The 14,351-nt window shown below is 50.3% G+C and overlaps 2 protein-coding genes across 4 annotated transcripts in view; both read left to right on the forward strand.

Annotated features, from left to right (window-relative positions):
* Positions 1 to 1,518, forward strand: part of Rpl3l (ribosomal protein L3 like) — an 8,579-nt gene extending 7,061 nt beyond the window's left edge. For both annotated transcript variants that reach the window (XM_021186479.2, XM_021186480.2), the window contains 3 exons: positions 792 to 887; positions 1,097 to 1,216; positions 1,369 to 1,518. In XM_021186479.2, the coding sequence (XP_021042138.1) occupies positions 792 to 887; positions 1,097 to 1,216; positions 1,369 to 1,425 (273 nt within the window). In that variant the 3' untranslated portion in view covers positions 1,426 to 1,518. The remainder of the gene's footprint in view (positions 1 to 791; positions 888 to 1,096; positions 1,217 to 1,368) is intronic.
* Positions 1,519 to 2,011: 493 nt separating this feature from the next.
* Positions 2,012 to 7,914, forward strand: Msrb1 (methionine sulfoxide reductase B1). 2 transcript variants are annotated; one of them, XM_021149062.2, is made up of 5 exons: positions 2,013 to 2,132; positions 4,873 to 5,021; positions 5,449 to 5,563; positions 7,054 to 7,085; positions 7,458 to 7,914. In XM_021149062.2, the coding sequence occupies exons 1-4, from the start codon at positions 2,078 to 2,080 to the stop codon at positions 7,083 to 7,085; spliced, it is 351 nt and encodes a 116-aa protein (XP_021004721.1). In that variant the 5' UTR covers positions 2,013 to 2,077; the 3' UTR covers positions 7,458 to 7,914. The 2 variants fall into 2 exon arrangements, with proteins under 2 accessions (XP_021004722.1, XP_021004721.1); XM_021149063.2 differs by lacking the exons at positions 7,054 to 7,085; positions 7,458 to 7,914 and adding an exon at positions 5,230 to 5,333 and having other exon boundaries at positions 2,012 to 2,132; positions 5,449 to 5,538.
* Positions 7,915 to 14,351: the final 6,437 nt, after the last annotated feature.

Here is a 14,351-nt window from a genome sequence, read left to right on the forward strand (position 1 = left end):
AAAAAAAAAAAAAAAAGAAAGATTTATTTATTGTGTATACAGTGTTCTGGGAAAAGATTTACTATGTATACAGTGTTCTGCCTGCATGTAGCAGGCCAGAAGAGGGCACCAGATCTCATTACAGATGGTTGTGAGCCACCATGTGTTTGCTGAGAATGGAACCCAGAATCTCTGGAAGGACAGTCAGTGAGCCATCTCTCTAGCCTCTGATTCTCCTTTTTCTACCATCTGATTGCTGAGAGCTTATGCTACGATACCCTGTTTTGTTGTTTTTATGTATAGCACTGGCTATCCTGGAACTTGCTTTGTAAACCAGGGTGGCCTTGAACTCAAACAATCCTCCATCTTCTGCCTCCCAAGTGCTGAGATTAAAGGTGTGTCACTGCCACTCGGCTAAGGTGGTGCTCAGGGTGGAACACAGGGTCTCATGCTAGTCTAGAATGTTTCCAACTGAGCTCTCTAGTGAGGCTCTCTCTGGTACCCAAGCTGGCCTTCAACTCAAAGTGATCTCATATCCCCCTCTCAAGTGCTGGATTTACAAGTGTATACCACCGTGCTCAGCAAACCCAAACTTCTGAGCATCAGTGTCCCCACAAAAAGGCATAATGTTAAATGAGATGACACAGGAAAGATACTTAGTATTCAGCTGTGATGTTACTGCCCCCTGAGGAGTGACCCAGTGGGAGGGTACTGTCCCTGCATCCTAGGGTCTGCACATAGGGCTCCTTCCCACCACAGCCTCCTAACTTGGCTGCCCTGTTCCTGGCTTGGTGTGGTCTGTCTCCCTGTAGGGTGGCTTCCCCCACTATGGGGAAGTGAACAATGATTTCATCATGTTAAAGGGCTGCATTGCAGGTACCAAGAAGCGAGTGATCACTCTGAGAAAGGTCAGTGCTGCTTGGCAAGCTGGGGAGTGGACTCCAGTGGCCTGCTCTGTCCTTTAGCGTGCTCTGTGGTGGGTTGTGTGGTGGGAGAGTAAAGGAAGGGGGTCTGGCAAGAGCAAGGGATTGACTGAGTCCTCCTTGGTGTGAACTGGAGGTCACAGGAGGAGTTGGGGCCCTCTGTCCTTGACATCTCTTCTCTCTTGGATACCCAGTCCCTTCTGGTGCACCACAGCCGCAGGGCCCTGGAGAATATTGAGCTCAAGTTCATTGACACCACTTCTAAGTTTGGCCACGGATGTTTTCAGACAGCGCAGGAGAAGAGGGCCTTCATGGTGAGCTAGTCCCACTTGTTCCAGAGAGGAACTAGAAGAAGGGGGCTTTTAGCAGACCAGTAGAGCAGGCCCTAGGTGGCCCTGGCACTGGCCGTAGGTAGTATGACTGACTCTCCTGACTAATGCTCATCCTGTCTCCTCACCTTAACCAGGGTCCCCAAAAGAAACATCTGGAGAAAGAGAAGCCGGAGACCTTGGGAAACGTATAAGATGTCTGGAATGGAGCACACCTGGGATATAGCGCTCTTGCTATCTGCCCGGTCCTTTTTGTTCAATAAAGTCCTGAGGCAACTCTGTCTGTCTCTGTGTGTCTGTCTCTCTTCCACATTCCCTGGGAGGCTTGATGTAGATCTTAAGCCTGGGTCGGAGGTTGGGAGATCCAAAACGCGGGCGCAAGGTTTAGCGCCAGATTAGAGGGCTATAGATACAGCTGGGTAGATGCGCCTCCAGGCCAGTTGCACAATGGTATTAGTAGTAGCTACCATTGGCTAGTACCACTGCTATGCTTATAGCCTAGCCGCTGTACCGGAGCTTCGCAGACGTCTGGCCTTCATCTTAAGAGCTAAGCTTCCTGGGAGCGGCTCCCCAGGCGGGGCCTTCTAGAGGCGGAAGTGAGGACGTGGTCCCTGGGTGAGTTTGGCTGGATGGGTGGGGTTTAGGGCCTATGGGAGGAGAGACTCCTTGAGGGCGGGGCTGCTAGGAGGCGGCTGTGGGGAATCCAGGAGTGACTGGTCCTCTCTAGGGGCGGGGCTTATGGCGAATCGGAAAGTGATTGGTTATTGGGACTGGGTCGGGTTTGAGTCCAGACCTCAGGGTTTTACCCGGACCTGGCCGGGAGCTTTTGCCTGTCCCGTCGCGACCATGTCGTTCTGCAGCTTCTTCGGAGGCGAGGTTTTCCAGAATCACTTCGAGCCAGGTACACCCCGTGGCATTAAAGCATACATTGCCTCCTGGGGAGCTGTGGAGTTCCCGAACCGGGACTGGGCTAGTGTGGTTGTCGAGGAGAAGCGAGCTTGGGAAAGAAGGACTTGGCGGAGGGTAGCTGGGTGGCCAGGGCATTCTGGAGCAGGAGGACTTGAGAGGAGAAGGGACATTCCGGTAGACTCTGTTCTCGAGGGGGACAGGCCTTGAACTGCAATGTAGATCTCTCTGGGGGATTCTCTGGGCCAGATGTGTAAGGGTGGTGCCACCGGATGGTGTCAAGAGTGGTCTGAACTTTAGAGCGGAATGATGGTGGTGTGTGGTCCAAGGTCAGCGTTGGAGTTTGCCCTGGCTATGTACCCCCTTGCCCCCCACCTCCGCCTCCACCCCCTGATTCGCTTGGATGACCGGACAAGTACTGCACTTGCTGTTCAATCCGGAATGTGCTGTCCCAGATGTCTCTCCGCCCTCTGCGTTGGTTGTCAGTGGGTTCTTGCCAGCATAAATGAAGTTTGACCAGCACTGTGAGAGACATTGCTTGGCTCCCTTCTTGCTGGGTTCTGCTGATCTGGACTAATTTGGTAAAAACTATGGCACTGGCGTCCCCGGGGCAGGATCTGTTTGTTAGATGTCAGTCCTCTAGAGGGCAGGGCTGTGACAATGGGCACCTGTATAAGCCAGTTGTTGTAATACAGGGTTGCTGGGAAGAGGCCTCCCTTGAATTCTTTTTGGCTACAGCACTCCAGTTTCCCTCAGGCTACCCTGGCAAGCTAGACACTCACTCAATTTTGCTTCCTCTCCAGTTCCTGATACAGGTTGAATGAACAGTTCAGACTCCAGGGTGTCTGTCCTCAAGTGGTGGGTGACCGATGATTCAGTACCCTGCAGGTTCCCATTTTTAAGTCTTTCAAACAGTTATGTAATTCAGTTTTGCAACCAACCTTACGCCTTCCACTCATGTGACCTTTTGGGGACAGGTTAAAACCTTTCTTCCCAGCTGCTGTTTTCTGGGGTTCCCTATTTGTCTTGGAAGGCTGTCCTCTAGGGCCAGTCTGTTCCTAAGTCCGTAGCTGACATCCATGGTATCCAAGACCGTTGCCTAGCAGAGATGCCCACTTGAGAGAGAGGACCAAGTGGTTACACTGGCAGTTAGGAGCCCTGCCGTGTGGAGCTTGTCTTAAGGGTAAAGGGAGGCTACTATCCGACTTCTAGGAGTTTTCTCTTGGCCACGTACTGTATTGTGTGTCTGCAGCACCGGCTTCCATTGCCTTGTCTGTAAGTGGAAATGTTAGCTAGGTGTAGTGGTTCATTTGTAATGCCAGGGGATAGGAGGCTCAGGCAGAAGGATTGCTGAAATTGGAGGTCAGCCTGGATGACATAGTTTCAGGCTAGCCTGAACTACAGTGTAAGACTTGGCCTAGTTTGCTTCTCTGTTGTGATAAGAACACTGATCAAAACCCATCTGGGGAGGAAGGAGTTCATTTCGGTTTACAAGTTACTGTCCACCATTGAGGGAAACCAAGGTAAGAACCCGGAGGCAGGAACTGAGCAGAGGCTGTTTACTGGTTTGCTACTCTAGTTTGCTTGGCTACGTTTATTAAACAGCCTGGATCCACTGGCTCAGGAATGGCACTGCCCACAGTGAACGGCACCGCCCACATCAATCATTAACCAAGAAAATGTTCCGGTGGGTGGTGATGCTACACACCTTTAGTTCCAGTACTTGGGATGCAGGGGCAGGTGGATGTCTGGGTTCTAGGCCTGCCTGGTTTACAGAGCTAGTTCCAGGACAGCCATACACAAAGAAACCCTGTCTCAGAAAAGCAAACAAGGGCTGGAGAGATGGCTCAATGGTTAAGAGCACCGACTGCTCTTCCGAAGGTCCTGAGTTCAAATCCCAGCAACCACATGGTGACTCACAACCATCCGTAATGAGATGCCCTCTTCTGGTGCATCTGAAGACAGCTACAGTGTACTTAGATATAATAATAATAAATAAATCTTAAAAAAAAGAAAAAAAAGCAAACAAACAAGAAAAGAAAGCTGTCCCTATAGATACACCCATAGACCAGATTGATCTAGGCAAATCCTCAGCCCCATTCCTCCTTCCTGGGGAACTCTAGTTTGTTTCAAATTGACAAAAACTAATTGGCACAAGATCTTGTCTCGAAACAAACAAACAAACAAAACAAAACAAAAACAAAAACAAAAGACCCAAGGGGGCTGCAAATGGCTCAGTGGTGAGAGTATACTTTTTCAGAGGACCTGGGATTCATTCCCAGCTACCACGGGATAGATTGTTTACTCAAGTCTCAGGGGATCCAACCTCTTCTGGTGTCTGTGGGTTTTTTTTGCAGACGTTTCATACATGAGGCACCCAGGCATACACGCAGGCAAAACACCATACGCATAAAATAAAAGCAAGCCTTTTAAAACATCCAAAACTAAATGATTCCATTAAAATGTTAAAGATTTCATGTCACAGGGTCACTGAGAGCAGCTGAAATGAGCCCAAAGGGTGACTTCTGGCCTCCCAGAACTCAGTCAGGCATTGCTAGGGGCCATCTACCCCAGAGTTAACCAATGGGCCATGAGCAGGGGATACATGACGGCGGTGAATGGTCTCCCACTACAGTGGGCCTGGTGCTGGTAGTGTCATTTCCAGGTCCAAGGTCAAGGTGGCTTGCTCTAGACAGATGCTCAGCGTCTCTGCTTTTGCTCATCCTTGGCTACAGGTGTCTACGTGTGTGCCAAGTGCAGCTATGAGCTGTTCTCCAGTCGCTCGAAGTACGCACACTCATCCCCGTGGCCAGCGTTCACTGAAACCATCCACGCAGACAGTGTGACCAAGTGCCCTGAGAAGAACCGACCAGAAGCTTTAAAGGTGAGTGTGAAAGCCCTGGTGAATGCTGGCCGGGGAGCGTCACACCTCTTGGAACTAGTCACACCTCTCTTCTTTTGCTCCCTCATGAGGTTATCTCAGGTCTCCATCTTCAGCTGGGGCGGTGGCACCCCAAGAATTTGTTGTTGTTGTTGTTGTTTGAGATGGGTTTCTCTGGGTGGCCCTGACTATCCTGGAACTCACTTTGTAGGGCAGGTTGCTCTTAAATTCAGAGATTCACCTGGCTCTACCTCCCGAGTGCTGGGATTTAAGACATGAATCACCACCGCAAAGACTTTGAGAACCTGAGGGAACGTGAGCTTTAGGACAGCCTCCCCACACAGGCTCCACCCCTTGGGAAATGGGCAGGTGGTGGGAGCCCCTCCTATGTGCAGCAGACAGGAGGCTGACTGTGTTTGCGATTTCCCAGGTGTCCTGTGGCAAGTGTGGCAATGGGTTGGGCCACGAGTTCCTGAATGATGGCCCCAAGCGGGGACAATCGAGATTCTGAATATTTAGCAGCTCACTGAAGTTCATCCCTAAAGGTGAGTACCTGTAGCAGCTGGGGACATCCTGTTGTAACCGAGGAAGGTGTCGCAGGGAGGCAGGCTGTGTGTGCTCATCTGTCGGCCATGGCAAAGTAAATACACCTGGCACTAGCACCCAAAAAGCCAGCTGAAGGGTGGCACCAGGGGGCAGATATCCAGGGTATCTCCTACAGGAACATCTCAGGGAGGGCGTGCGTGGGGTTTTCTCTGTGGCTGGAATCTTGGGTTGGATGCAGGGGTAGTCCAAGGCTGAGGAGGATCTGGGCCGTGTGACCAAGGGCTTTCTTCTGACCCTGAGCACCTGCCATTCCTCTCTATAGTAGACATGGCAGCATAGTTTCTATCACATGGCTGCTGAGGACAATTGAATGTGGGCCCTGGGGCCTAGCACATAGTAATGGCTCAGTAAAACAGCTCCTTTATCGACCTTTTTAGTGGTAGTCAAGGGCTGTGGCCAGATGATCTGCAGAAGGGAGCCTTCAAAAACCAGCTGCTGCCATTCCTGTGGGGTGGATACGTGCTCTGTGTCTGCGAGAGGAAGGAGAGACCGTGGGCTCCCTTTGTAGGACTCATGCGCACACAACACGCAGAGCACTTTGAGCTGGGTCCCTGGGCCGCTCTGCTGGCCGGGAGCCTGAATCATGATTTTGTTGTTTTCTTTTAACACTTTTCAGAAAAATTCTTTTTTTCCCCTTTATTTTTGTTCAGTGTATATGGGTGTTTTGCCTGCATGGATTTCTTGTGTACCACATGAGTGCAGTGCCTACAGAGCCAGGGGAAGGCACCAGTCCTAGAGTTACATATGGTTGTGAGATAGTATGTGGGTGCAGGGGATGGAACTGGCCCTGTGGAAGAGTGGCCTAACTTTCCAGTCCCCTCCCAGAGTACATTTTAGTTATTTTCTTAGTGTATTTGTGGGTACGTGTGCGGTACGTGCCACATGTGGTGAGAGTCAGAGGGCCGTTTGTGGGACTCGGTTCTCTTCCTGCACTGCGTGGGTCCTGGGGATCAAATTCAGGTTGCTAGGCCTGGTTGCCATTTACCTTTTACTCACAAAGGCATCTCACAATTCCTGGTTTTAGTTTTTTAGGTTTTTTGTTTGTTCATTTGTTTTTCCTTTTTTGGTTTTCCAAGACAGGGTTTCTCTGTATAGCTCTGGCTATCCTGGAACTCACTCTGTAGACCAAGCTGGCTTCAAACTCAGAGATCCTCTTGCCTCTGCCTCCCGAGTGAAAGGTTTTACTATTTAGCCCTGGCTGTCCTTGAACTCACAGAGCTTTACCTGCCTCTGCCTTTTAATAGGCTTTAGTACTTTTGAGATTGGGTCTCTTCTGTAGCTCAGGGTGGCCTGGAACTTACCATACAGCACTCTCTGACTGCTCCTCTCGGATCCCCAGCCTCAGCCTCAGCCTTGCACGTACGAGCCATCATGCCCAACGGAAGCATGGCTTAACCACAATGTGTTTTCTCTTCCTTCTCTTTTCCAGGCAGAGAAGCTGCTGCCTCCCAGGGGCACTAGGTGAGCAGCTTTCTTTCCCAGATGGGCACACCCACTCTCTGGCAGCCCCACGTTAGTGTCAGAACCTCGGGCATTCGGTCTGGGGTGGGGGCAGGGGTGGGGAGGAGGCTCCCTATGCGCCCTTGTTTCTCAGGGGAACCACTTTAGAGTAAGCACTTTCTGGAAGGTTTCCACTGCTCTACCACATTGAGCTGGAGACGGGGCCGAGACATGTGCTGTTTGGAGTCTGCAGGAGACTTGGTTCAGGTCATCTCTGAATGACCCTCAAACTGCCACCAATCTCCTTGGCTGTCCACACTGACCCCTGTGGCGCTCTGAGGATGTGCCTTGGCCCTCACTAAAGCTTGTGCCTGTCTGTTCTGGGCTCTGCAGGACATGGACTGCGAATGGCCTGCCCCCCCTCCCCCCGCCCCCTGCCAACCGCTCCAGCCTCAGTCACCGAATGATCTGCTCTGGTCAAATCCTTCTATGCCAGCCAGGGTGGTGATGACCTGTGACCTTTGAGGAGGGGAGTGGCTGATGCCGGGGACTCTTGGATCTTTGTCTTCTGGCAGAGAAACCAGAACTCCATTTCACAATCTGCAGGCTCGTCTTGCCTCACTCTAGCTTGGGGAAGTGACGGTTGCCTCATTAGCTGGCCATCATGGCAGGGACCCTCTTCTCACCACTCTGGCCAGCGTGTCCCTCCCAAGAGAAAGCCACTGTACCTTGTTGGTGTGCTTGGAAGCTCTTGACACCTGGAGGAGTGGCTGAAGCTGAGCCCCACTCCCCCTTGATTACTCTCTGGGATGATCAAGTAGAAGTCAATAAACATGCAGCCTGAGCCGTTTCCGTGTTTGTTGTCTCATGCTAGGATTGAACTAGGATTACAAGCGCCACTGTACTGGATTTGATTTTAACAGTGCCCAGCATCTGCTAGAGCCCTAGGGAGATGTTAGTCTCCCCTCCTCTGTCTCAGAGCCAGGAGGGTTCCTCAGTCTCTGGGAAGAGGGTACAGGTCAGGTTTGACCGTCTTGAAGCTTGGAAGAGCCAGGCAGAGGCCAGGGCTGCAGGAGTTTGAAACATTTACCTGGAGATGCTCTGGGCTCAAGGCCTTCTTGTGAATAAGACTGGCTGTTCCTTTGTCTGGCCCACAGTTGAGATGTCCCTCAGGAATGAAGGGAGGTGGGGCCTGCTCTGGTGATACTGCCTGCTGACCAGCCGGGGCTTGGTGTGGTAATAAATCAATATTAATTGGGGGTTACTACCCTACCTTTGATCATTCAGTTCCCAGATAAAAGACACAAATCTTTACATGTATAATAAGCCTTAATAGCACTAAAGCTGGATGGATATCAACCCTCTATGCTATTATGCTTTCTTCCCTGTCAATAAGCCCAAATTACAATTTGCCTTGTTCTGCTTGGGCCACTCTCATTCCAATTGGGCAACCCTCATGGCCATGTTTTTATGATTCATCTACTCCATGGTGTCTTCTCCTCTCTCTTCCTTCTCTCTTGCTCATGGTCTCAGCTTCACACCCCATGCCCGCCCAGCTATAGGCTGTAGTCATCTTCATTCCAACCAATAGTTTTAAATTAAGGAGCAAGGTCACATAGCCTCACTGGGGTAAGTGAGGATTCTCTCATCCCTGAGGCAACCAGACCAGTGTGTGTGTGTGTGTGTGTGTGTGTGTGTGTGTGTGTGTGTGTGAGTATTTAGCATTATAATACATACATACAGATTGAACCTCAACAGGGGCTGCCGATCTGGATGGGCTCAGTGGTTGAGTCTCGATGGTGGGGAGGGGGATTCATGCTCTGGGTTTTCTATGAGGAGGGCAAAGTAAGGGGGCCTTGGCTGCAGAACCTCTGGACCCCTCTTCAACCTCCAGCAAGCTGACTACGTACACAGACGCTCCTCTCGTAAAGTCACTGTGAGTGTTAACAGTGAGACCTCCTTATTCTAAGCACACTGATGTTCATGCTCCCGTGATTGTCCTAACTGACTCCCTAATGGCAGCTATTGGACTCTTCCTTGCTATCCTGGCTGCCTTGAGGAAAAGGCCTGATGAGTAGCCAGCCAGACTACCCTTAACACCAGCACGGGCTGCCTTGAACATTCTGTGGCTGTTGGAGCAAAGTTCACAGTGATGGAAGCAGATTGCTCCAGGCTCCAGAAGGCACAGCTTCAGCTGAGGCTGTTTGAAACAGTTAATGCCAGATTCTTTTCTACCACAAACCTCTGAGTTCCAGATGATCCTGTAACCGTCTCTATCCAGGCCAGAGAAGGAGCACTTTTTTGTTGGCCTAGCAGAAGACCTGCTGTGCTGGGAGTTCAAAACAAAACAAAACAAAACAACAACCAGGCTGTAGCCAGGCAGTGCAGTCTTTAATCCCAGCACTCAGGACACAGAGACAGGCAGATCTCTTGAGTTTAAGGCCAGCCTGGTCTACAGAGTGAGTTCTGGGACAGCCAGGGCTACACAGAGAAACCCTGTCTCCAAAAGAAACAAAACAAAAGAAACAGTCTGTGATTGGTGCAGGAACAAATTGTCATTTGCATGGGAGGTGTGCTATGATTGGTACATACACTTTCACTCACTCACTGTGCTGTTTGTTTCCTACATGAGGCCCAAGAAAAGGCTTTCTTCGGTGTCTTTCCTTGCTCACCGTCAGCAGTGCAGGCTGAACTGGCAACAGGAAGACAAAGTGGCCACAATAGTGGAGCAAAGGCAGAGGGTGGAATGGCAGCCCATGCTGCAGAGGCAGAGGGGCCAAGGCGCTGGCGACAGGAGGGAGGGGCTCGCGGTAGCTGTCTCTCAGACAGCAGTCATTGGGACTACTGTCAGCTGGGAAACCATGGGAACTCGTGAGAGCAGAAGCAAGGAAAGACAGTGTTGGGGTTGCCCTGTGCGCTGCGTATTCAGATGCTGCGTCTGTGCCTGAGATCAGGTTGCAGTCTGGACACGGACATTGTACTGACCAATGTGCTGTATTGTGTTCCCCAATAATCTCTGATTGGACAATAAAAGGCCAGAGCCTGTGAATGGGCAGGGGAGAGGAAGGTGGGACTTGAGGTGGAGTGTGTGTGTGGGGTCTCAGGTAGGGACTATGTGGAGGGCAGAGGAGGTGGAAGAAGAAGGTTGCCGTGAGGTGGGATGGACCATGAACATATGGTCAAGAGAAAATCGCCCTGAGGACACACATGGGCCAGAACAAGCCAGGCAACACTCAAACTGCAGGTAACAGGGGGCTATTACTGCGATGTAGGTTAGAATAGTTCAGAATCCACCCAGTTTAGGCTTGAGGCTTGTTCATACATGCATACATACATGCATACATATGTATATGTGTATTAATATATAATAATACATGTATAAAATAATAAAAAATAAAAATGTTTCTGTGTCTTTTATTCAGGACCTATATGGGTTCGAGTGGGAATTTCTGCCCCACATAAAATTACTTCTATAGGGCAGTCCTTGGAAGCTGAAGGATAGAAAGTTGTAAAGAGCTAGACAAAAGAGACTGAAGGAGGAGTTGGAGAAAGTTAAGCCTGAGACCATGGATCTCAGACACCCAGGTCTGCCGGCTACTGTCAAAGGCAGTGGCGCCCTGGACTGCAAGACTAAGGAATCACAATTTACGGAGGCCTAACCATGAGGCAACACTAGATGGCGCCACGAGTTTACACTACACAGCTGTCAACGGCTGAGTGACAGCAGCAGCTCAGCCTTTGAAGAGCCAGCTAGCTGATTTCTTATCATTTCTGTCCATGTCTATACCCTTAGAGCAAAAGGACTCAAACCAGTGAATTGGTAACAGCACCTCATCGTTAGAGCATGGTCTCCTGAGCCTGCATCTAGATTTCAGTCTTTGGGGACACCACTGGGGGAGGGGGGGATAGCTGGGTAGACTGGGCCACAGAGTGGTCAGCTGTGGAGCCCTTTGGATATGCTTAGCCCTCCCCATGGTGCAGAAGGGTATCCACGCCTACAGACATGGTTGAGCTAAGAAACTGTAGAAGGTAGAGAGAAGCCTTTGTGTGGGATCTTTTTCTCATCTGCCTACTCTAACCCTAACCTAGCTATCTAAAGATCACTAGTATGTCCTCTCTGAGCTGGTGCTGCAGGCCTGAAAGAGGCACTACACATCCTTGTAGCTGGGCTGGATGTGGTAGCACTGACCTTTAATCCCAGCACTTGGGAAGCAGGCAGGTCTCTGAGTTCAAGGCCCACCTGGTCTACAAAAGAGCATTCCAGACCACCCAGGGCTGCACAGTGAGACCTTGTCTCAAAATAGCAGCCACAAAGCCAAGATGATCTGGGACACACTGTAAGAAGCAATGGAGTTCCAATTACAGATCCTGGGAACCAAGCTTGATGAGGCAGACACAGCAGCCAATGGTTTTCTGGGCTAGTTCTTTCAAGAAGTTGCAAGAGGAAACTGGGGGTGCCTGGAGGGTGACTTACTGGAGCAGCACTTCATGACAGGGTTTGAACACCTCTGGCAAGTCTTGCAGACACAGGCAGGCTTCATACTGACCTGGGACCATGCTTGTGACTATTTCTACCCAAGGGAACTTTTGCTTGTCTCCTATCCTGACTTGGTCTGCCCCATGACCTATTTTTATTACAGTGCAGTGTCCCCAGGCACCAGGAATGAGACCCCAGTCTCTGGCTATTGGGAACATGGAAACCATTCATCTTTGGTCCATGGAATATAGAGTACTCAGGTTCCATGGTAGACGCTTGTCACTGATGTCATCTTCTGTCCTCTTCTTGCCAGAAGCCAAGTGGGGGCTGGGGTCTCTGTTAATAGAGTAGGGAGGCTCAGGGGACTGGATTCCTGTCAAGGGTAAAGAAACCCCCTAAGTCACTTTTGCTATCAGCTTTGTCCCACCCTCCCTCCAGGGTGGGCTCTTGTCTGACATCCTTTCCCGTCATGGTGAACTTAACAGAATGCTCTGGAGCTGGGTGGATGGAGCAGGTTTCTCTCAAGGGCCACTCCACAGGATGGAGCCATATCCGGCCTCCAAAGTGGAAAAACCCCATACAAATCAAGGACATCTGGGCCCACCCTTTGGCCATAGCCCCGCCCCATCATTCCCTACCCCAGCTTGGGTTCTGCAGGCTGCAGGAGTGGGTTTGGGGATGAAGGGTGTGGCTTTAGGGGAGGGGTTCTTAGGACTCTCACAGATGTTTAATGCCCCCAGCAGTCCCCCACAGAGGGAGGAACGGAGCAGTGTTATTAATCATCTTCCAGAGAGGGACAGCCCTGTGCATGCCTGCCCTGCTGCTGAGAGGCCCAGGCTGGGGGTACCCACTGTGAAGAGAGGACAGACTGAAAAAGAGGCAGAAACACCAAACTCAGACAGACAGATCCACACAGCCACACTAAAAACACTCACTAGTGTCCACCATTTTAGGTATGGAGTCCCCAAAGGAGTCCAGACTAAGCTCATTCCTGCCCTTGGGGAACTGACTGTGAGGTCAAAATTCCCTATGAAAATGGGGTCAGGGTGCGCTCACACAGTTGCCTGAGCAAAGCCCACCCCTAGTGCTGGAAAACGCGTTACACATAAAGAACTAGTTAGTCTCTGGTGGGGGCCTAGGCAGAGCTAGGTGGTTGGTATTTCCATCTGTCCATGCCTGCTCTGGTCAGCTTTCTTCCCCAGAGGTATGTCTAGGGTTCTGCATCTTGGGCCTCTCCCTTCCGTCCACTACACTGAGCTTAACTACACATGGGCTGGGAGGCCCATGTCTCAGAGATTACCTACCATGTGCCTGGTTGCCCTGTTTAGACAAATCCAGTGAGTCATGAATTTTCTCCTGTTTGGGCTATGTAGGATCTCTACCCATTATCCACCACACTCCTTAAGCCTTTTTGTTTTGTTTTGTCTTGTTTTGTTTGTTTGTTTACTTTTGAGACAGAGTCTCATGAAATCCAGGCTAGCTTCAAATTTGCTCCGTAGCTGAGGATGGCCTGGACACCTGGTTCCCGTCTTTACTTTATTTATATGGGCAATGCACAACTATGTCCCGTTTGTGTGGTCCTGGGAATAGGACCCAGGGCTTTGGGCATGCTAGGCAGGCACTTAACCAACTTAGCCACAGCCCCAGTCCCTTCTTGCTTTCTGGAGGTAGGCCTGGGACTCTTGATCCTGCTATATCTGCCTCCTAAGTGCTGAGCTTTTCTGTGAGACACTTAAGTTGAGGACCCCCCAACCCCCCGTTTATTTCTGAGCAGAAGAAGCAGAACCAGAAGCAGGAAGCAAGTGACCTTCCCAGGACTCTATGGTTCAGAGATTGGGATCCACTATCCCTGGGTCACACAGGAAGAAGCTAGCAGGGTCTGAGGCTGGGCCCTGCCAGCAGAGTGGGTCAGGAGCCAAGAGCCAGATAGAGAACAGCTTGGACTCCCAAGGGAGAGGGAATTGGGTAACCCTCTTTTTGAGAAAAACAAAGGACATTTATGGAATCAAAATTTATCTCCAAAGAGGCATTTCTGGCTGGCAAGATGGCTCAGTGGGTAAAGGTGCTTGCTTTGCAAGCCTAATGACCTGAGTTCAATCCCCTGGACCCTTGTAAAGGTTGAAAGAGAGAAATGATGTCTTTGTCCTTTGACTTCCATATGTGCACCATGGTGTGTGTACCCACACAATCCAACATGCACACACACAAAATAATAATACAGCTCTCTCTTTCTCTCTTTCTTTTTCTTCCTTCCTTCCTTTCTTTCTTCCTTCCTCCTTCTCCTCTTTCTTCCTCTTTTTTTTTTTTTTGATAGGGTTCCTCTTTGTAGTTCTGGCTGTCCTGGAACTCTGAAGACGAGACTGGCTTTGAACTCAGAGATCTGCCTGCCTCTGCTTCCCAATTGCTGGAATTAAATGTGTGTGCCATCAACTCCTGGCATAAATAACATCTTTCAAAAAAGAGGCTCTTTAGGGCTGGAGAGATGGCTCATTGGCTAAGAGTGTATACTTGTTTTGGCAGAAGACCTGAATTTAGGTCCTAACACCCATGTCAGGTAGCTCACAACAGCTCCAGAGCAATGCAATGCCTCACCCTCTGGGGCACTGACACTCACAAGTACATACCCACATACAGGTACACACACGCACATGCACACGCGTGCATACACAATTAAATTTGTAAGTCTTCAGAAAGAAAGAAGCAACTAAGAGGCTCTTCCTAAAGTGTTAAATGGAACTGCCTTAAGACCCAGAAGTTCCTCTAAGAGTCTCAAGAACAGTGAAACAAAACCGCACGAAACTTTCTTTTTT

The sequence above is a fragment of the Mus caroli genome, chromosome 17, assembly GCF_900094665.2.
Source record: "Mus caroli chromosome 17, CAROLI_EIJ_v1.1, whole genome shotgun sequence".
In the NCBI taxonomy this organism is placed as follows: domain Eukaryota; kingdom Metazoa; phylum Chordata; class Mammalia; order Rodentia; family Muridae; genus Mus; species Mus caroli.

Coding starts and splice junctions, on each gene's coding strand:
- Msrb1 (XM_021149063.2), top strand. CDS start 2,078: ATGTCGTTCTGCAGCTTCTTCGGAGGCGAGGTTTTCCAGAATCACTTC. Junction 2,133..4,872: donor CCAGAATCACTTCGAGCCAG/GTACACCCCGTG, acceptor CCTTGGCTACAG/GTGTCTACGTGTGTGCCAAG. Junction 5,022..5,229: donor ACCGACCAGAAGCTTTAAAG/GTGAGTGTGAAA, acceptor CTCACTTTGTAG/GGCAGGTTGCTCTTAAATTC.